Below are 23,647 nucleotides of genomic sequence, written 5' to 3'. Positions count from 1 at the left end.
CTCCATAACATAAAAAACATATTCAAATTAACCCTCATAATTCAATTTACTAAAGAAAATCTCTTCAATACTCAAAATTCATTTTGGGACTCATTTGTCTATAAAATCATTACGCCGTTATCTCTGCCAATCAGAAGCAACGTCACAAAAGGCGACGACATTTTTTCCTTTATGGACTGATAAAGTAAATTTTTAAGCCAATGAAAATGCTCGTAACAAGCAAAATTGAATTACATAGATTTAGAGATGTCACATGTACAACGTATGGCAATAACAAAAAAAAATTCTAACATTTTTACATGATGATGTAAAATAGAATGACGACCACATTGGAGAACTACAGTACACGATTTTCATGTTGAAATTACACTATATTAGGAGGAACATTTTTTCAAACAAATAAAATAAAAAAAAAAACCCAAAACAAATGATTTACATTGTCTATGGCACCAGGGGTCCATCTTTATTTCACGATGTACAATATGACATTAGGTATGAACCATTTATCATTCCAGACATTCTCCACGCGTCTTCGGCTTATGACCTAGATCCTACATGCTTGACATTGGAACATCTGAACTATTCTTCATCCGGATCCCATTTTTTATTTCAAATCCAGTCCAGGGGACCTGCCGTTCACGATGCTGGCTCTAGCACAAAACATATAAGTGTAAGCTTCTTAATTTTGAAGTGATTCGATTCGAGGTGACACTTTCAAATCAATATTCATTTCGGGTTTCATGGGCGCGACAGAGTCTTGGAATCAACAAAACACGTGACGAACGCGCGCCCCGTATGGATTCCAAACTTAGGAACACCAAGAGTGAAGAGACCCAAGAGAAAGCACCTTCTGAAGGTCACCTGTACTGATTTATACCGAATCTCCATTGGAATCTATTTCTCCGCCTAGAGTCGTAACGCCAACGTTCTAATTGATTTTATGTATGTGCTAGTATTCTGAACCTGTACACTTCTGGTTTAGATGGACATGACTGACTTGTATTGAATTAAACTCAGACTTTTATCTCTTTCTAGAGAAATGTTTGGTAGAGAGTATACTAAACTACAAACGGTAATGGAATTTAATGATGTCAGTTTGACTGTGACGTTTTAGAAACTGCTGCGGTAAACGTACAGAGTCTCACATAGTCCGCTCTATTTACATATTAAAAGAGAAAGAAGAAAAAGAAACAATAAAAACAAAACAATAATAAAACAATAAAATACCAGTAAACCCGAAAACAGGGATTAGACAATATATACTAATAAACAATTAACAACAATATTAAATACATTAGTTCAATCTGTTTGATATGTTATTTTTATTTCTTTTCATGCGTGTATCATATATCATCAAAACAACTCGATGTCAACACATTAATCTTGTCAGTAAGGTAGCAAGTGGGAGACTAAGAACTCGGCTAATGTTAGTGATGAGGAACAAATGGACATGTGACCTCCTCACTTCGTCATGTGGCAGGCATGTCTTAAGATATCGTCACTGTAAATCCCATAATCCACATATTTAGTACATCTGTATGAATAGTTTTAAGCCATGAAGAGTCTTTCGTGTCGTCAAAACAATGTATATTATTAATATATTGCGAGGTAAGTACACGTTATACAGAAAAAGTAAAAGAAAATGACTGATTATTGTTGCAGAGATAAAATAATAAAAAAATCATTTCATTGCAATATTTTATTATATCTTTTTATTTATAAAGGAATACAATTCAATAAGGAAATGATGTTGAATGGTTGATGTTTTGCTTACTTTACTTCATGTACATGTATATACATGTATAATGCATATTTATTAAGGAAATCTCGACACATTCTTTAGCGTTTCGCCGTGTCTAGACGGTTCTTCAGAATATGTATATATATGTAATGTACCTCAAATACACGATGTAACATGGCGTAAAATATATGCGTTAAAAACTCAAGATCCACATATCAAAATTATCTGTAATAGGGCTTATCAAAGCACACTGTATACAATTTACCAGAGAAAATGTACTTTTTTTTTTACATTATTTAATCTAAAATAAAACAATTAGGTGCTTTTTCAGATCATGCATATGGGGAAGCAGGTTGTACCATTGCGTTTGTATCAGACATAATGAAGCAAATCACGGTTTGTGTATACCGGTACATGCACACGTGAAACAAAGAACATATTTTCCCACTACATTTTCAAAGTCACTTGTCAACATATGATATTGATGTGAAATATGTTATGTGTCACACTCGCAAAATAGGGCGGGACATAAAAGGCTACTTATGTCGCAATCTGACTAATTAAACAATAGTACTTTTGTTGTGTATTGTGTTTGTACCACACTCTGGTATAACGTAGTGTGTAAAGCAGTTTTTTGTGATAATTTCATTCTTATCGCGTTTCAAAGTCACCTGGACATATGACGTAAAACTTATAAATATGTACATTAATATATTTGAATTATTTACTGTAGGAATATTTTTTCAAACATATATCCAAGTATAACTATAGTTGAAGGTGTGTAAAGGGAGGTAACTCGCGTTTCAATTGTTTCAATTCTATCCTGAGCCATGTTGTAGTTACTTAAGAGGAAACGTGATTGACAAGAACACATAGTAATACAAATCTTAATTACTGATGATTAAGCTTTACTCCAGGAAAAAAAATACATGTAGTTTTAAATTGGATAATGAATAATTTCTCAAAATGAAATTGTAATACTGAACGAAAACAAAATACCAAAAACGGAATAAACTGAGAAGTCAAACATGGGAGTTAATATTGCGACAAACAATAGTATGGTAATTTAAAATAGCAACACATCTTAGAGAAACAACTATAAAATTACTATCATAAAGAATAACGTAAAAGATATGTAAGTTAAGATTGAACACTGGCAATATATGAATACTGTGTTACAACAACCTGTTTAAAACAGCTTATATACATTTACCTATAATTTACTTATAATGCTAATACAGCAAAGCGAAAAAAATGGACCGGGTATATTATACACAATAAAGTACAAGCTAAACGAAATACAAAAATTACAAAGTTAGCTTAAGTAATAATGGTATACAGCAAATCAAAGAGCAAATACACAACACATAAAATAAAACAAAACATATCACAGATAATGTGTATTTAGTGTATTTAGTAAATATGTTTTGTTTTGATTGGTGGAATACACTTAAGAAGTTCAAGGTGTGAATTCAGAATAATCGAATATGAGGATATGGCGTAAATCTTACCACATACTATGATACAATTATATCAAATGGCAGTAAAATACATGTATTACATTATACATCAAATACTGAAGTATATCCATTTGAGAAGACGTGTTGTTTTGATAAAAAATGTCATATGATGACTGATAACATATATAAACAATGTTTTAATAAGAAATCCTTAACTATGATTGATGTCGAATTAGTAAGCCTCCAACCACCCCCACAAAACAAAACATATCATGTTAGAGTTTTTTCCATCCACATGATAATAGACTTGCTACGTGCAAGATGACCGATTTCGAACTCGATAATAAAGCATATGTACTCTATTAGAATGTTGATCATCTCGGCATCAGATGTCATGATATCGATATGAGTATTTTTATTGGCTTGTTCACCACGATAACAATAAGTATTGAAAATCTAATATTCAAAGACAGAGAACAAAATTAAACAAAATTAATCCCAAATAGACGGTGTCAATTGGTATATAAATTATATACGTGAGTAGGTGAAGCACCCGAATGTAACGCACATAATGATTACCAAGGTGTTAAGTTCAAATCGAAGGTTAGTTGCCTTTTGGCCTGTATCGCTCGAGATGAGCAGTATGATCTACATATCAGATACATTGTATTTATAATTCACTTCAATTGATATACACATCTGTCGAGTCCAGGTACTGTCCAATGAAGTCGTAGCAGTACTGGTACTGTTCCTAGTAAAAAAGGAATGAACAAAGGGTAGTAATTACATAATCTTTCAAGTGACAAAGGTTACTAACGACTAGGTCTGTAAACGAACGGTCCATTTCCTTATACCAATATATAGGTGGCTTCGGCGAAATAAGCTAAAATAAGAAAGCTTTATGTAAATGAAAAGCTTTCAAATGAAGCTGTCATTAGTACTTTATTGTATTTTTTCAAGGTGTCGGTTCCTTAGTCTAAAGATGAAGTTTAAGCAATAAGTCAAAATATGTTACTCATAGGTACAACGAAAGGCCAGTTTGGCTTTTCAGGGATTCCTTAAAAATAATTTTGCATTCGGACAAATAATATATACCATTTTTTGATAATTTCTAAGATCAACTCACAATGTCTTCCAGTGACTCCGGTCGTCGTTGTTTCAACTGACGTGCCGTTTGGAATATGTCTACTTCTCCATCCAGCTTCATCTGGTCCCTGGCGTTAGATACACAACAGAACAGTCCGCTCTGTGTACACCCGTCACTATAACAACGGAATGGTACAATCAAATATATGTAGGGTTATTGCTTCCTTTTGACCAAATACTTAAAAAAACCAATACAGCTTTTGCTTGATAATAAATGATTAGGAAGGGATAACTTGCATGTGCCAATATTTTATAAACAAGTAATGGTACAATCTGCAATACTCGCGAAAATATATCGGTATATTTGCTGACTTAGGGTGAAAACATAAATATTTGCTATAAGGACCATCCAAGAGAAAAGGTCTTGTTAGCCAGATTTTTTATACACAGGTTGAATTGTATTGAAATTGGATGTATGGGACCCTATTATTATGTAGAGGATCTTTGTACAGAGGTGGTCGCTTAGACAGGTTTTACTGGATATTAATTAATTTTACTGAGTTTTGATTTTCGAGGCATCAAATATATGATATATGGCGCGGGGTTATTCGTGAAACATCCCCAAATTGAAGTAAAAATTTATAATGCAAAGTCGAGCAAAACCTTGTATACTTGGGGTGCATTAAACAAAATATCATAGAAGCAATCACATCATATGCTTTAGACTGATAAGATATTCGGTATAACGCATAAAAATGGCTTCCAACCAAGCCTACTTTATGAGTTCGCTTCCTTGAACATATATGAAAAGTAGTCTATGTATCAGTTTCCATTTCAACATTTCACAAATATTTCGAAAATGTAATACCACACTCAGCTCAATCATCTTGACGTTTAAATCTTACCGACACATGACGATCACGGGTGTTTCATTGTTTGACCGTCGCCTACCGTCTACCAGTTCCAGGAGTTGGAGGAGAGAGGAGTCGGAGGGAGGCAGTAATTTATCGCCAGACCAAAGCATCAAGCTAAACAGCCGTACCGTTGTTTCAGTACTTTGCCTCTGATGTTTTGTGTTAAAAGTAGAAAATATTCCCGATATTTATCAAAGAACATTCGATTCGTGCAATATTTGAAATGAACTTGAATGGGATGATAATATAAAGTGCCGACAAATGTTACACTGGGTAAGGGGCCTGATTTCTGGAGACATCAATGAACAACAAAATCACATACATGTAATCACTTTATAATATGTTATTCCCTGAAAACACCTTCTTTTGGATAGACATCATGGAACAATGAAAATAATTAAGATATGATAGATTCAACATGGTTTAATTTATGTAACTATTTTTCAGTGTATGAATACCTCTCCAGTTACATGGTAATCCGAAATTGTCAAATTAGCATCCATCGATCGTTCATTCAGCTTTGTAAATGAAAAATTTGATGTTGTGGAGTCTCCTTCCAACCAATTTCCCTGAAACATTAATTATTTTCAGATTTATAAAAAATGTTGTTCAACATGACCTTTCGTGATTAATGTTGGACCGCCCTAAACCTTTAATTTCTTTCTATAAATACGAAATTAATCCAAAACTAACTTACTTCAGTTGGCTGTCCTAGAACCACAATACTCTCACACCTGTAATCAAATACCATTGTCCAGAAGTCTCCTATTGTATCCTCCATAGGGAACTGTGTCATCAAGTACGCTGACTTGGATGTGTGCGACTAAAACAGAAAACAATACGTTATTGTCTTTCGCGACATAACCACGATATAAATCACAAAAACCAAAAACAGAAGGATAGGAAACTTTCAAAGCAACGACCAATCAAAGGGATTCGGATAAGACAAAAATGGGATTAGACAAAATTATATTGTAACAGAACAAGTTTTGAACCTGACTTGTATTTTCAGTACTACTTTTACCAGCATAATTATGTAAGTACATGTTATATTGACAATATTTAAATATCATGTACATGTGACCGTTTGAAGAGTTATGCTGTATTGTGTTAACAGATGTGGACGATTTTGCTGAAAGGCTGATGGAAGGATTTTCTTACACCTCTGGTCGCGTGGAAGTGTTCTATGACGGACGGTGGACTATATGTTCGAATAGCTGGGATAGTAATGACGCCAAAGTGGTCTGTCGAATGCTTGGATACAGGTAACGTGCTCTAGGAAGAGCGAAAACAAGGATGATAATTCAATAAAAGCTGTACCGAATATTAAAAAAAGTAACGGTAAAAATTGTCTATGTATTTAATGTCGGAATCAGCTCGGCAGGCAAAACTCTTTTTGATTCACTGACCAAACAACGCTCATTATTACTTTGAAAGCAAAAGTTCGATCGTCTTAAATTATTTTGAGTACAATACCGGCACATGATCTCGTACACCTAAGAGTTTAATAGTTGATCAATAATTAATTTGATATTTATTTATTGTTATATCATGCTGTCTTCACATAACAAACATTTATTTTGTATTAACTTCACACAAATAAATGTTTTTTTTCTTGTATACCAAAAATAAATGAAAATCATGTACCTTACCCTATATTTGAACTGGAAGTAAACATGGCACATGATCTTTTAAAGAACACTCCGTGATCCAATTTCAAGCATATTATGATAGAATGGTTTGAAAATGGACTATATATTTTTGAGAACTTCGGTACATTTCAAACTGTAGCCCTATAGAATGTTCTCGAACATTCAGCTGACTGTGTTGCACCAAAACTCTACATGTTTATAAGTTGTTTTATATTCTACTCGGACGTAGCAGACGATGTGTACCAGTTAAACGACTCTAAACACAATTATGATGACTGTATGGCGAACGCGAGAGTAATTCACTAGTTCTAAGTATATTGCATATACATGTTCAGTGTATTTTGTCTGAAGCGGATGTCACTCGGATCAACATTTGCGGTCGGTAAAGCCAGGTTTCCAGATCAAATTATTATAAATTAAGAAGGAACAATGTCATACTATATATTTAAGTACATGTATTGGTATATTTTTTTTTCATTTCAGCGGGGTATGAACAATTTGTTTGCAAACTGTAAATCCGCGTAGATATCAATACTTTTAATTAATTTAATATGATATTAGATTTAAAAAAATCGCTTGTACTTTTTCAACTCATTTTAATAATGAAATGTTTTTTGCAACCCTGCGCGTATTAATTAATCGATTGCAACTCAGGTGAATGTGACTGCCTAGCTCGAAGTGATAAACCATTTGGCCGTTATGTACTATTCGCCTGCTGACCAACGTTAAGCTCACAGTTTGTGAAAACAGAGTTTGTATAGAGTCCAAAAGACATAAACAGGTCAGATAAATCACTATATTTGGAAGTAAAAACGCAATCACGTGATCACTAATTAGCTATAATACAACTTCATATTTCGGCCAATGGCATGAATGACGTATAAGCATGTGACTCGTTTTACTACGTTTTTACTTCACAAAAAAGGCGCGTGTTTCGTATCATTTAGAGGATATCCCCCGCAAATCCAAAGTTAGGAAACAGACTGAATTTCATAAATGTATATTTGCATTTATCTTTTTTACCGAAGCATTTGTTATTTAAAGGCATAACGATTTTTTGTGTGTGGTCTTAATGGCCATGTACAATTAATATTGGTTCAATCTTTGGGTGAAAACCCTCCCGGGACGTGGTTATATCTCATTGAAAGTAATAAATATACATATTTGTATCTTCATACTTGGTAGTGTTTGAGAGGCTTGTAAGTATTACACACTTGGGATGTCTGAGGCATTTTTGTCACGATGATTGAAATATAGGGAGCATTTGAAGGAGGTTTGGACAGAATATTTTATAATACCTACATTGTCGGAACCTTTAATATACTTTATATTATTAGAGTATGGAACATTGGTGTTTTTTTTTTAAATATTCCTGTTTATTTTTCTGTACAATGTCGTGTTAAATGTGGAAGCATATGTTTTAAAGATATCAATTCAGAATATCATGCAAATGAATTAAAACGATATCCAAGCTATTTATTTCCAGGTCCTCTACTTGTATTGCATTGTCTTCTTAACCGCAGGATTTCTCATCGTCATTTAGATATGCAGTACAGTAGCAGTAGTGTTTTAATTTCAAGAATTTTAACTTGTATTTGTTATTGATTTCATTAGCGGGGGCAACAAGTTGAAGATCAAAGGGATCCACATCCCTTTGATGTTTACCGATATCGGATGTCCGGAGGAAGTTGGTCCGTGGGTTTTGTAGGGAGCGCTTATTATTTTTATACAAATTTGATTTATAGAGGTCGGATTTAGCACACAAAGAAAAACAGTTTTAATGTTGGTTTGTATTTCAAATTTACCTGTACACTTATTGCGTTGATATAATCTGTCCTATTAGCCGGCTGGGACTGAAGAAAAACTCTGAACTGGTCAGCTTAAAGAATAGCAAAAACTATTTAAATGCATGCAAAATATGCAAGATATCATATTAGAATACAATGTGTATTTGTTTTTAATTTGAACATTCTATTCATCAAAATTAATTTCATATTTTAAAATTTAACAAAATTAGAGGGATTAATAATAGTATATTTAAAAGTATCGGGAGTTCTTACTCGAACTAGCAAAAATAAATATTAATAAATTAACGTGGCGGAAAAGAATGGTTTAACGAGACGTATTGATGAAGGGCAAGGTGTTGAATATACCAATGAAATTAAAAAAATAACTCACCCGGTAATATATCCAGTTTCCTGTTCTTGCTTTTGTTTTCTTTCAACATTGCTGCTTTGAAGCAACGTGGTGAGTAACTTGGTTTGAAGTTGAGCAATGCCTGTGATGGAAAGGGATTTGAAGGATTGAAAGTTTACACAAAATATTACACTTCAAGGAACATGGTGATATTATAAGACAACAGTTAATATTGCAAAAACAACAAACATTTATACAACATGTATATGTACGTATATAAAACAAATCAGAAAATTTGATATATTGATAATATTTGGTTTTGTATTTCTTTAGCTGAAAGTACGTGAATGTTTCTGAGCGAGCATGATGACTTCTGTAAACTTTGCACCGCGCCATTATGCGTTAATTAGCACAAATAAGTGGACTAGCTTTGAATGGTGGAATGTTTTACATTTTAAACTAAATATAATTGTGTCGTGTGTTACCTTAAATTCCTGGTGACTCTTTGTCTGATTGGCTGGTGTATTCTTTGGACACATTGTAGCCAAAACTTTAGGAAAATTTGATCGGGAAATGTTTGATTCTTGTAGATTGAATCCTTCTACCAATAATTCGTGGAGGGCAATGTACTGTTCCTGCAAATAAATCGCATGAATTGTTGGTAATTATTACATTTTAGAAAGAAAAATTATATACATAGTGATGGATTGTTATTGTATTTGGTTTGTTGTCTGATTGTACTTAAAGACGCTCCACCGCCGACAATGCATAAACGATATCCATCATTTGAACAACAACTGATATTTTAATCGCTTATATATACATTTTTTGTATGTCTTATAACTACAAAAATACCATTCGTCAGCAGTGGAGCATGTTTAACGTCTCACAGCTCTATTAATGTACGGACGGTCTTCCCTGTATGTGATGTGATGTGTGTGGTCTAGGTTATGTCACTGTCTTTGTAATAGTGGATCTCCATCTCAGCGCTATCTATAAACTGACCCGCAATAACACATCTGGTTATTTGATAAATCAAGTGTTGGCAATATTGCCGTGCCTATTATAATTTAAATAGTGACAATGTAATCTCTAGTTAATTTGAACGTACGTAATTTTGGATCATATTCATTCTGTCCTTTCGCATTGCCCTAACGTATCTCGGAATGTCCACCCGTTCGGTTCTCTTGCCTTGAGTAAGAAGAGCATCCAATGCAATGAACGTTCCAGTTCGTCCTAAACCAGCACTAGAAACCAAAGTTTTAAGGTTATGGTTTAGAAATGTGTTTACAATATCGCTTTGTCTATGGCTAGTTTAATCGCTCTGTTAATTTTTACTTTAAAATATATACGACTCGTATTTTGTGTCAACTGACGGTCAGAATAGAAAAGATATTTACTTTAAAATTGCAGCCTTTGTAAAACGCAATATAGGGAAATCTAAGGAAAAATAAATAAAAAATATAAGCTGTCGCAACAACCTGCAATGGACTATCATCTGTCCACTCAGCTGTGTCATATATGACGTCACACGGCGATGGAATAGTACAAGTTCAAGTGAATTAGGAGTACCATGGTCTGGCCAGGAGATGAAATGGAACTGTTGTATCTGCCTCTCCTCTCTCGTCTGTATGGGAAATACAATGGTATCACACTAAACAAATAGATAGATTATAGATAGTATTATTATGTGATATTACGTGTTCTTCTTTGGGGACAATACACTTTTCCTTTGCTGTTGTAGTACGTCTGTAGGTTGTTGCTTATACATATGCATTATAATTTATGTAGCTATATGATGTAAACAATGATGTGAAACATAACATTTGTCTACAGTTTTCACCATCTCGAACATGCTAACACACTAAGCTTTCAATCTCGTACCAAGATCCCTTCTCAGTTTTAACATATTGTACTGGTTATTTACGTCTGAGGAAGATAAAAGTGCATGTGGTTATAGTAACGTCACAAGTAATAATTTCGTTGGTTTGTGTCATTTGTATAACCATTTATATAATGATGTAAACAACATTCTATGAATCAACTATGTTTTCATGAAAATTGTTGTAAAATTATACGATACCTTCTTTTTAAGGACTGTGACGTCACGAATAACGTAGAAAGCATATGTTCTTTCGCTGTCAAGTGTAAGCTGGAATGTTGATGTGGAAAGTGGCTCTCCTTCATCAGGCCAATATTGATGACATTTACGCTGCAAAACAATGGAATAAATTGATGTTGAAATTTGATCCCGCAATATCAGCAAAATATTGCTACTTATATTAAACTAAACATAGATAACATGACGAAGGTAAAGGTAAAAGAACAAGCAAATTCGTGGAATTTCCATTCCTCGTTTTCAGGACATATTGAAGGTAAACATTATTGAGGTTAGGTTTAACCTTGGTTGAAACATGAAAAAATAAACTGAAGTCTTATTCAGATGGAAGATGCGTAAAATAATGTCCACTGAAAGTGACTACTAAACTTGACTGAGCTCTTAAGGCATTTAACTTCGATACTAACTTTTAAGAAAATCGGTTTATATTTGTAACTATTATTGCACTGGGAATGACAGAAAATGATGTTTTAGTACATCAAAGGGCCATAAAACAACTATACTGTTGGCCAAAAGTGGCAATCGAACTTGGCCAAGCCCTTAAGGCATTTTACCTTGTTACTAAGTTTGAAGAAAATCGGTTAATATTTATTAGAGTTATTGAAGGGAAATGGCCGAAAATGACTTTGTTATTGAATCAAAGGCATAACCCTGCTAAATAAGGTCCGTCGTAAGTGGCGATCGAACTTGGACGAGTCCTTAAGGTATGTAACCTTGTTACTAAGTTTGAAGAAAATCGGTTTACATTTGTTACACTTATTGCACGGAAATGCTAGAAAATGATGTTTTAGTAATTCAAAGGGCCATAACTCCGCTAAATAAGGTCCATCGACAGTCGCGATCGAACCTGGCCGAGCCCTTAAGGCATTTTACTTTGTCACCAAATTTGAAGAAAATCGGTTTACATTTTTTACAGTTATTGCATGGAAACAAAGTGTTACAGACAGAAGGACAGACAGACGTACAAAAATTATTATCCCCGGTTTCCGAGAAAGCGGGGGATAAAAAGAAAGTATTGTATAAGTGATATTAGACAAACACCGAACACGTACGATGCCACCTTCGATGAGGTTCGTCAGCATTACGATTTTGCCTGAGCTGACCTGCCACACCATTCTCCAAAAGTCATCTGTGGTGTTGTCTTTTGGTCCTGTAAATAATAAAGTCATAATACCTTAGTCTCTTATCATATTCCGGAGAGAAGATAAAGTTTTTTTTATTTGAAAGTCATATCTCAAACAAAATACACATACCGCTACTAAAAAGGTCTTACTTATATTAATGAATTGTCTGCATATAAGCCTCTGAATTTGTTTTACACATACTTAAACTAAAACCTTTTACTATATCGGTAACTACTTAGTCAGAGTCAAACTAATTTATTCCATTTACTTATTGCGATCATTTTTCTGTAGACATAATAACTTAATATACGAGTTTTACCTTGACTGGCGATATACACCTTGTTTAAATCCACACCCTGAAAATTACAGGTAAAGCATCATTGAAATATTACAAAATATATACAACAAAGCAGATGACTTCACCATAATCATATCAAGAACAATCTATATTGAAGATGTTAACGAAATTTAGCTTATTTTTCATGAATTTTGATCGTCAAATATATCTTATCAGTGATTTTTTTTTCATAAAGCTGAAACGAATTATCCAACTATTTCTTCCTATCAAAAGAAGATTGTTTCGATGTAAAAAGAACTGATTTTTTAGGAATCAGCTTTTTCAAGTAATGAACTTACATCGATATAATTTGCATTAATGTAGGTCGTATCAACGTCATTTCCGATCATTTCCAAAATGACCCTTGAATGGTCGTCTGCAACAAACAACACCTGGGTTTTGGTTATATATTTAAAGGCATTTAATCCTTTAAAATAATATTCAATTAATATGAGACAAGTCTGATATATAATCAATACAAAACAAATGCTGATTGTATATACTAGCCAAAATCGTATCAGGATGTCGTTACATAGTCGACATTGGATTTTGTCCTTTTTCATTGAGTTGGCTCTACGGCTAGTACTTAGTGCACTGTAGTAATAATTAGCGTAGGGGCAAAAAGGTAAGGGAGCTTGATTGAATCTCTCATCCCCTTTAAGGCAAGAAAGGGAACTCTTTAAAACCCTCAGGGTAATATTCTCAAGTTGTCAAACTTGAGGTTTGACGAGTGTTTAGCAAATTAAGAATCTTACTCCGGCAGTTTATCATTTTTTTTTAAAATATCTTCGCTATTTAAAGTATAATGTTCACATTGTTCATGACAATGTTGATGTGGTATACTGTAACATAATTGCTCTGTGCGTTCAGGCCGTTTTATCTGGTTACGATGGAGATACCTTACTCTGATAGGAAGTTTGAACGTGTCTGTTCAGGTTAAGTGAAAATGCTATGGTATCGGTAAAATTTTATCAACGTATATTTACACTTGCTAGGCTTGATCACAATACGTAAGTACTAGCCGATTTTGTTTACCATAACTGCAATATAACATTGAACTTTGAACTTGCGTATGAAAATATTCTATGCAACGTAAAGGGGCTACTTTCTTTTTAAAAAGAAACACATGGCTTTGTTTACATTTTGACGTAACATTACGTGTATATTGCTATTTTTCATGGAATTTGGGGAAATGTAAACAATACATATATGTTTTATATTTATATATGATACAAAAACATTTAAGATTAACAATTGTGTAAAGAAACGGGAAAAAATATCACGACTGGGGCGACGTGCAGCGCTTTCATTTTCGTTAAAAATGATGGATGTCAAATGTAAACATTACCTCTGTGTCTGTTTCCTACGATCGAGTCTTTGGGGTTGACGGGCGTGAGACCCTCTGACAGAGCTAGGTCAGTTATAAACATATTCTCTTGTCCTTGTTCTTTGAGAATTTAATCATGTGTATTATAAAACATGCACCGCTAGTAATCCACGTGTTGACAGTCACACGTCACCACAAATACATTGTATCCATCGAACACAAGTGAAGTTGTTCCATCTATAGATGGCGATGGATATAAGCGTAGATTATATAATCACATGGCTCCGAAGGATGTAATATCGTCAAGTCAGACGACAATCTCAAACAAATTTAGCTACTTGAACATCGGTGTTTTGACAACTTCGGAAAACTCCAGTGTGTTTACAAGCGTGCGTCAGCCTCGCCTCGCTGCACAATAACGGTCACCGAGTTCACACATGTGGCCGAGTACAAATACTTTATGTTATTACGCTATATTAGTATATATTCACTTTTAGCAAAATTGAATACCTTTTTAAAGTTCTGATATGTTTAAATAAAATTATCTCTGAAATTTACTTTGTTTGTCATGTTTATTTTACACTAAAATATTGAACTTTTTTTCGTCGCGGATGAATAATTCTATCTTATGTGAAGAGTCATCATTCGCTATTCAATTGAGTAAGCTCCCCCCACTTTTGTCCGACTTTTATTGAATAATTACGTCACTTTCAAATGACGATTTTATTGCATAAAATATAAATAAAAATTCGTGTGAGTGTAAATATAGGGATTGGGTTTCGTTTTTTATGTTAACCATATAACGCGCCCCATAGAATGTATTCTTAGAGGGATTGCTCCATACAAGCATGGTTAACATAAAAACGAAATCCAATCCCTATATAACATGCATAACATCAGATCTTTAAGAAGTTTAGAAACATTTAATGAAGACATAACTAAGAGGATACACCTTGGGAAAGGTAAAGTGTAATATAAAAATTAGAAAAAAACCAACAAAAAACAAACGAACAAAAAACACATTGTGATTGTGTAATTTAGGTACTCAGCAATGCTTAGTGACTCTACTAACTAATGTTTTGTTATAGATGTAATAAAAATGTCAAACTTACACGGGAATGTTGTTTTAAACCTATTGCGTTTCTTGTTAGATAACTGTTTGCCAGCTTCGTGAGGATAAACAGCTCCCATTGGGAAATTCTAAAAGTAAACAGTCTTAAATAAGCATTTCACAAAGAAAACCATAATCATAATCAAACATATGGAAGACTGACATCAAGACTACAGACAGAGTGAACAAATAATCTATAGGATTTACCATCATAATACAAGCGGAACTATTATCGTTTATACCTTGAACTCCTCCTGAAATGCCGCGGCCTTATTCGTTTTTTTCTTGTCGATGAGAGATTGTAGTTCAATTATAGGTATCCCAAAAGAATCCGAATTGGTGTATGTGACGTCATCATCTACAGTTAGTTTGACGTCCTGCATGTTTATATAGACCTGTCCACTCACTTCTGTATCACCTGTTAAAGCGATGAGTAGTTTGGTGTTATTTTAACATTATTATTGTGGGAAAATACAAACAACATGGGATAAATCATAAGTTATTGCAACTTATCAACGTCTTCCCCCAGTACATAAAGATAGATATTTACACATGTATATCAATACAAATTACAAATTAACATGCATATATTTTTTCACAGTTCTTTGAATGAATGGTTTGTTATGATTTTGATTTTGAACAACACGATTATTTATTTATAAAGGACGTTTTGAATAAAATCGTCATATTTAGTACTCAACAAAACAAAAGTTAAATTCATTACAAGTTGTTGGTAGACCTCAAGTGATGCTCTGAATGGTCTTCCTTTATTTACCGTTTCGATATATCATTTTTGCAATGCTAGCAATATAGTTATAGGTTTTCAATATTAACGAAGAGTCGTTTAAGTTTTTATTTACAACATTTACTAAAGGAAGTATGCAGATTTGTAGAAAAAATCAAGTCATTTCAAGCCGCTGATTTGGCAATTTGACAAACAACGGTCGAAGGGAACATTGCTTAAAAATAGAGAGAAAAACCCACATACAATGTCATTGTTTTATTTATTTTTTCTGTTTAATTTTTCTAATCATTTTAATGTCATTGTTTTGTTTTAATTATTACAATGAAGAACGCCTTAGAGATTTCCTTAGCTCTGTTGTAGATATAGATAGATATCAAAGTGCCCACAATTGTTTGGTTGATGAATAATTATCAGAAAAAGTCCGTCATAATGCCAAGAATTAAGAAAAAAATTACAAGTCCATATTTTAGCTATACACATGGTGTCCGTAATTATCATATCGAAACACTATGCCTTTTTCTTAAGATTTCCAAATGAAAATGCCAATATTGCATGCAAAAATTGAAAACTTGTAACCGTTGAAAATAACGTCAACGGTTAAAAGGGTTACATTTGTCAACGGTTACAACGGTTCCATTTGTCGAAATCAACAACACAATAACATATCTGATGTATTATAATAATTGGGCGCGATTAAAAAACTCAAAACAGCTTTCTGCAAACAGATTTTATAATATCTTATATTTGTTAAACGTCTACACTAGTATTTTGTTTAAGAAAGATTAGTCTTGTTGTAAAATTGACTTATAAAATTTACGTTTAGTTACTGCGGCTATCACACAATCTTGAACAAGTTAATCAATAATTTTGTTCCTTTTCCATCTGAATACTTGATATAAATGCACTCAAAAGCGGCAAACTTTCATGAAGAACGAAAAATAATGAGAAAGTGTAATATAATTTTTTAATCACAGCTATACATACCTACGGCATTCGTCTCTTTTGGTTGATTGTCATTTTCTATTGCTTGTTTTGAGGTTGTTGATGATGAAGTGACATCGAGGAATTTCGATGACATCTTGTCATTTGGTGAATTATTTTTTTCTTTGTTTGGTGGTGCTTTTCTTCTGAAATGAACATAATATGCATGTCGGTTTCAGTATAAAACATTTACAATGAATTTAAATATGATAATGATAAATTTAAAATAATACCTTTTTATAATGACGATCGTCACTATAACAGCAAGTAGGATACCAACAACTGCTCCTCCAGCCGCACCTGCGTACAGTCCTGTCTGGCTATCTGACGACGATTGGATGGCAATTCCTAACGAGACAAAATATCTTGAAGCATACACTTCTTAAAAACTTACAGCAAAAACTAATGTGGTTGCATTCATTGATTTATTAAATGTGCTTATATGCACCATACATACAGAATATAATATATTTATTCTAAAACTTGTATTCAAAGTCTAGATGTTTAAATGGTGTTTTATTACTGTTAAATCTGCCCCCGACTCCACCTCTGCCTCCGAGTTTAAGTAATGAGCATATATATTTTTGAAAGAAACATATATTAATTGAAGTCTACGATTTATGTTCTTTTCTATATAATTAATATATACTTGTAAGACACGTATCTCCTCCCCAGCCATCGGTACATTCACATGTTCCATTTGACATGCTGCATGACGAGCGTCTGCAGTTACCACATGTGTTATTGCAATCTAACCCGTGGAATCCATCTTTACAAGCTGGAATAACAAAAATATCTCTTTAAGCAACTTTTTAGTTGACTGTTATTTAGGTAGATTTGTTTAAAATCACCCTAATTTGCTCAGTATATGATAAGCAGAATCTCATTATATCTCGACAATTCCTATTCCCGTCGAATCGTGTAGCACACCGGGGTATTCGGATAATTTCTTTCTTACTTATTTGCCTCATATGAGAAGTTAATCTTTTATTTGTCGTCAATGTCTCACTTCATGTTAATTAACCGCGTAGACAATCTTATCACGTGGCAAAGAAATAAATTCCCAGTGTCAGGATATGAACGTGATCCATTGGCCAACTGTTTAGTGTCTTGTTTCTAAACCAAATACGTCCTGCAAAACAATAGACCTACCTACAGATTCTCCGGTATTTTGATTACAGCGTTTGTCAGAACAATATACCTACCTCAACATTCTCCGGTACCTTGGTTACAGCGATTGTCAGAACAATAGACCTATCTATACATTTTACGGTATCTTGATTATTGTAACATTACATACGAAATAAATTTTGGGTCCGAATGACAAAAATCATATATTAAATGTTCTTATAACTCGAATGAAATCTTTAGACAACGAGATCGCCGAAAATGCCGATTTCTTTTTCATAAATCTGCCGTAGAACAGCATTTCAAAATATATATCTAGGTGTTCAAAATATATATCTAAGTTTGCAACTATCGTCGGCAATTTTGACATCTGTCTTGTTCACATCGTTTTACGACATGTAACTTGTCTATTTATATCAAGTAAAGAGATCATCAGTAGACATGATAACTCGCTTAATTCGAACATTCGGATAACTCGAAGTTTTATCTCGGTCCCTTCGAGTTCGTATTAACCGAGTTCCATTGACCTACCCAAACATTCTTCGGTATCTTGATAACAGCGATTGTCAAAACAATAGACCTACCCAAACATTCTCCGGTGTCTTGATAACAGCGATTGTCTTTACAGTTGTCAGGACAGGAATCGTTACATTTACTTGAATAGTATCCAGGGCTACACTCTACAATGAAAATTAATACATGATTTGTGTTTCTTTAGATTGTTTTGCATTATCATTTTCATATTTTCTTTTAGTTAAATCTTAATTTAGATTTCGCTTAGTCATTTATTTTAATTTGAGATATAGAGGTTCCCCAACAAGTGACTGTTGTTTATCATGTTTATCAAACTCGAATTCGTTAATTTTCAAATTTAGAAAAGACAAGAGCTTTAGCGAGTCTTTTTAAAAAATTGAAAGTTAACTAACGAGAATTAAGATAAACATGATGAACAACAGCCACGCGTTGGGAGACTTAATTATTTCATAACTTTAATTCTATATTTATTCCATAATGACCATTTTCTCGTCTTCATTCAGGGAAACGTACCACCATACAATTTAAAGTGATATCTTTCCGCCATAAAATATAGTGCCTAAATAGAGAGCCTATATTCTACTGTTTTATACTTTGAATAAGCAGTTACCTGTTATGCAGTACATACAATTGTTGACCAATCAGAGGCGCCATAGGTGTTAGCACAACGGAGTGTGTAAATATATATGATAACCGATTGTTATGGAATTTATCATATGGGTTTTCTATTGTGTAACATGTATAGCTATGGGATAAATATATATATACTAAAGTCATAAAGACACATAAACCACACTCATACACTTTATGATTAGTATATTATATGTACCTACCTTCACAGATGCCTGTATCCTGATAACATTGACTGTCCCTACACTTGGAAGGACATGATTGGTTACAAAGTCTGCCATAAAATCCACGATTACATCCATCTAAAGTAACATTATATATTTTAATATTTTAATTACAAAACTTTTACAGATTAAAATACAATTTTGATTCGATAAACACAAGTGTTATTAATACATTTAAGACGATATTCTGATGAAAATGACATCTTAAAATCGTAATAAAAACATCTAATTAATTTAAATATTTTTTCTATTAATGTAAGTATGCATAATTACAATATGTATATATAATGGGGTGAAGAAATGTTAATACACTCATTGTAATTATGTTGCTTTTATCTTTGTATTTTTAACACATATCCTGTGCTGGGAATATGATGCTCCCCCTTAATATAAATGATAACCAACTGTTTTGGAATTTATCATATGGGTTTTCCAATGTGTACCATGCATAGTTATGGAATATATATATATATATATCATATACCAAAGTCATAAAAACACATAAACCACACTTATACACTTTATGATTAGTATATTATATGTATGTGTTTACTATTCAAGGGGTGATCTGATTAAGCGATGACCCATACCTACCTTCACAGATGCCAGTATCCTGATAACATTGACTGTCCCTACACTTGGAAGGACATGATTGGTTACAAAGTCTGCCATAGAATCCACGATTACATCCATCTAAAGTAACATTGTATATTTTAATATTTTAATTACAAAACCTTTACAGATTAAAACACAATTTTGATTTGATGAACACAAGTGTCATAAAACAATTAACACGATATTCTGATGAAAATCCAGTAGATTTGAGAGTTAAAGATGCTCCACCGCTGACATATGATATTTTTTTCACTATAAAAAACAGGAGCAGACGATTTAGTATTTTTCTTCAGCTACAAAAGTTACATACTTTACACCATTACCACCATTGTAAAGTTTGAGCTTCTAATTTTACCTCAAGGTAAAAATATGAAAAATAATTAATTGCATCCCGAAAAAATTCCGTGGCACTATATCCTATATGGAATGAAGTACTGGTTGCGCATGCACCAAAGGCAAAATAAATTATTTTATATTAGTTTCTGTGTTAATTAGACAGATATATACACGATTACACACCAATTATTATTCAAATTATGAATATCATTTATGCTCTGTCGGCGGTGGAGCATCTTTAACTTTCGCCCTAATCTTATGGTTTATTTACTGATACATAAACAACATACATGTAAAAAATGTATATAAGACTACAAAACACAGGCTTTACACAAAGTTACCGACCTGAGCATTCTCTGCTATACCGGTCACACACTGAACTCCCACAGTTGATAGGACAAGACTCGTTACACGCGTCTGTATATAGTCCAGCCACACAATCTAAAATCAAACCCATGACTTTATACTGGGTACCGATGTTTTACACTGTAATACAACGAAAAATGAAACACTGAAGTCGAAACTAGTAGAAGAGGCCAACTCAATGAAAATGGATATCGTCATACATTTTTGTATTCGGTGAATGGACTGATGAGTATATATGACAGTCATGTGATTTTTTTTCCAAAATATACGAGATTTGACAATTATAAAAAAATCGGGACATTTACTATAAAACAGAGAATATCCCGATTTTTCAAAATAATTTTTCAAATCTCGTATTAAAAAAAAACATGACTGTCATATTTACTCATTAGTCCATCCACCAAATAAATACAAAAAATGTATGACAACATCCATTTTAATTGAGTTGGTCCCCTGTGGAAACTAGCACGATAAAGACAAAACCTTTTACATACCTGTGCATATACCAGTGGTTTTATTACATACGCTATCTTGGCAACTTGATGAACAATTTCTGTCACACCTATCACCGTGGAATCCTGTTTTACACGCTGAAAAAACCCAGTGCAATAATGAGGGGTAATGACTCAAAAACATCATGGTAGAGTAGTTGGACTGGCGAAAATTACCGACGATAAGATAATCTGACCAAAGCAGTTGTATTTAATACATGTTTGATGCATACTTTTGATTAATATAACACTCTTTAAATAAAAAGATGGAATTTGGTAGAAAAATTGTGACGTCAAAGACGGGAAATGTCACGTTACTTTAAAAGTTGGTTAAAAAGGCACATTTTTGTTTTTGTTTAACGACCTCCGCAAAAAAGTATATTAAAAAGGATTGAACAACAAGCATATCTTGTATGTTCTGATGTAGACTATATCCAAAAATAGTTTTGGTAAACCCTTACGGAGGCATTTAAAACCAAACAAGACGACGAGAAAAATCTTGCAGCTCTACAACGTTGTCATAACAATAAATGAAAATCAAACGTTCAAATAATACGGTACTTCCTCTGCTATTAAGGATTTGTTAATTTCAAAAAAAAAAAAAAAATTCATTTCGGCAAACATATCAGTTTACCTTCAGTATTTTCCATCTATCTTCTGATGTGCATTTTGTAAGTAGTGTTATTTTCTGATGTTCTGATGTAAGTAGCGTTATTTTCTGGTGTGCTGATGTAAGTAGCGTTATTTTCTGGTGTGCTGATGTAAGTAGCGTTATTTTCTGGTGTGCTGATGTAAGTAGCGTTATTTTCTGGTGTGCTGATGTAAGTAGCGTTATTTTCTGATGTTCTGATGTAAGTAGCGTTATTTTCTGGTGTGCTGATGTAAGTAGCGTTATTTTCTGATGTTCTGATGTAAGTAGCGTTATTTTCTGATGTTCTGATGTAAGTAGTGTTATTTTCTGATGTTCTGATGTAAGTAGCGTTTTATTCTGATGTTCTGATGTAAGTAGCGTTATTTTCTGACGTAGGTAGCGTATTTTTATCTGTTGTACGTAGCGTTATTTTCTGGTGTGCTGATGTAAGCAGCGTTATTTTCTGATGTTCTGATGTAAGTAGCGTTATTTTCTGATGTTCTGATGTAAGTAGCGTTATTTTCTGATGTTCTGATGTAAGTAGCGTTATGTTCTGACGTAGGTAGCGTATTTTTATCTGTGGTTTGTAGCGTTATTTTTCTTGTTTTATTTATGATATTTTAAAATAATGTTTATGTCACCATTTCCTTCACAATTCCCAGTAAGCTGATCACACATGCTGTCTGTACAGCTAGCTGGACATGACTGGTTACAAAAGAGGCCATAGTATCCCGGATTACAGTCTGTAAATATGATGTATTTTTATACATAGAGGTAAGTGAAGCCTCCATTTGATTTAAAACAAAACTATCGATTATCACGAACCACTTTAACATTTTGTTGCCTTTCATTATGTAACGCATACGGTACGTACTTATTTGGGTGTGCTCTCAAAGAAAGATGAATACTTATATCAGTATTTCGCATGAAAAAGGGAAAATTAATTGTTAAGGATTTTAAATAAGAAACAAACATTTACAAAAGTTTCCAGAATTTCCACCAAAGAAACTTTACATTTTGCGTTATGCGGATGAATCGGTTATAAATATTTCATTTAAATACCTAAGCATTCTCCATTGTCCTGTATGCACGTGTTGTTTACACAGTTATTTGGACACGTCGTATTACACTGCTGACCAAAGAAGCCATTTCTGCACGCTACAACAGTAAATCATTACCATGGTGTCTAAATTCAATGTTGTCTTTAATACTTTCAACACAATAATTAGTATGAACGGTCGATACTGTTTAAAATCTAAAATTTTCTTGGAAATTTCATTTTAAAAAATCCATGACTAAGTAAGTCCTCTTCAAATCGTTAAAAAGAACATAATATTTACTTACGACTACAGTTTCCCGATGTTGTGTTACAAACATTGACACAACTAACAGAGCAGGTCATACAGAACGGACCAAAGAAACCGTCTTCACAATCTGGTGTAACATTGAAATAAAGTGACTAATGATTAAACCCATTGAAATTGAAATTCATATACATGTAGTTAAACGCATGTGACCAACTCCAACACATTTTTGTCAGTAAAGAATTTAATGTTATGATGTCATTCACGGTTTTTTTTTTTATTTAAAAACGATGTACCAAAGAAATCGACATTATCAAAATTATATATAAAATTCCACACCAAACCTCAATATTTGATCTACCTTAATCGTTACACGAAAAAAAGTTTGAAGCAAAATATAACAATTCAACAAATATAAAAAATCAACATTTATATAACTTTTATATGTTTTATTTAACTTAAAGGAGTTTAAGATAAATGACATTATTGACGTCGGAAGGAATACACTTACCTTCACATATCCCTGCTGTCTGAGAACATTTCTTGTCTTTACAGTTCTCTGGACATGTAAGATTACACATGTTACCATGGTATCCAGATACGCAACCTAATAAACAAAACATAGTCCATGCATAGTATATGTATTTTACTATGG

The 23,647-nt window shown here is 33.1% G+C and overlaps 1 protein-coding gene across 11 annotated transcripts in view; it reads right to left on the bottom strand.

Moving 5' to 3' along the window:
- Nucleotides 1–1,681: 1,681 nt before the first annotated feature.
- The window catches only part of LOC138325331 (receptor-type tyrosine-protein phosphatase U-like), a 37,177-nt gene continuing 15,211 nt past the window's right edge, over nucleotides 1,682–23,647 (bottom strand). For 7 of the 11 annotated variants that reach the window (XM_069270901.1, XM_069270899.1, XM_069270903.1 and 4 more), the window contains 28 exons: nucleotides 23,504–23,599; nucleotides 23,033–23,122; nucleotides 22,751–22,846; nucleotides 22,330–22,431; nucleotides 21,061–21,156; nucleotides 20,546–20,641; nucleotides 19,844–19,942; nucleotides 19,229–19,327; nucleotides 18,446–18,541; nucleotides 17,383–17,511; nucleotides 16,967–17,081; nucleotides 16,737–16,879; nucleotides 15,250–15,425; nucleotides 15,009–15,096; nucleotides 12,869–12,945; nucleotides 12,552–12,588; nucleotides 12,161–12,258; nucleotides 11,073–11,201; nucleotides 10,471–10,616; nucleotides 10,101–10,236; nucleotides 9,475–9,624; nucleotides 9,032–9,131; nucleotides 8,659–8,732; nucleotides 5,899–6,024; nucleotides 5,660–5,770; nucleotides 5,193–5,350; nucleotides 4,328–4,463; nucleotides 1,682–3,952 (listed from right to left, as the gene is read on the bottom strand). In XM_069270901.1, the coding sequence (XP_069127002.1) occupies nucleotides 3,884–3,952; nucleotides 4,328–4,463; nucleotides 5,193–5,350; nucleotides 5,660–5,770; nucleotides 5,899–6,024; nucleotides 8,659–8,732; nucleotides 9,032–9,131; nucleotides 9,475–9,624; nucleotides 10,101–10,236; nucleotides 10,471–10,616; nucleotides 11,073–11,201; nucleotides 12,161–12,258; nucleotides 12,552–12,588; nucleotides 12,869–12,945; nucleotides 15,009–15,096; nucleotides 15,250–15,425; nucleotides 16,737–16,879; nucleotides 16,967–17,081; nucleotides 17,383–17,511; nucleotides 18,446–18,541; nucleotides 19,229–19,327; nucleotides 19,844–19,942; nucleotides 20,546–20,641; nucleotides 21,061–21,156; nucleotides 22,330–22,431; nucleotides 22,751–22,846; nucleotides 23,033–23,122; nucleotides 23,504–23,599 (3,068 nt within the window). In that variant the 3' untranslated portion in view covers nucleotides 1,682–3,883. The remainder of the gene's footprint in view (nucleotides 3,953–4,327; nucleotides 4,464–5,192; nucleotides 5,351–5,659; nucleotides 5,771–5,898; nucleotides 6,025–8,658; nucleotides 8,733–9,031; nucleotides 9,132–9,474; nucleotides 9,625–10,100; nucleotides 10,237–10,470; nucleotides 10,617–11,072; nucleotides 11,202–12,160; nucleotides 12,259–12,551; nucleotides 12,589–12,868; nucleotides 12,946–15,008; nucleotides 15,097–15,249; nucleotides 15,426–16,736; nucleotides 16,880–16,966; nucleotides 17,082–17,382; nucleotides 17,512–18,445; nucleotides 18,542–19,228; nucleotides 19,328–19,843; nucleotides 19,943–20,545; nucleotides 20,642–21,060; nucleotides 21,157–22,329; nucleotides 22,432–22,750; nucleotides 22,847–23,032; nucleotides 23,123–23,503; nucleotides 23,600–23,647) is intronic. The other 4 variants (XM_069270900.1, XM_069270905.1, XM_069270906.1 and 1 more) reach the window with 4 other exon arrangements.

This window comes from Argopecten irradians, chromosome 6, assembly GCF_041381155.1.
Source record: "Argopecten irradians isolate NY chromosome 6, Ai_NY, whole genome shotgun sequence".
In the NCBI taxonomy this organism is placed as follows: domain Eukaryota; kingdom Metazoa; phylum Mollusca; class Bivalvia; order Pectinida; family Pectinidae; genus Argopecten; species Argopecten irradians.
Note: the sequence above shows the minus strand (reverse complement) of the source record. Positions and strands in the feature narration are given on the sequence as shown.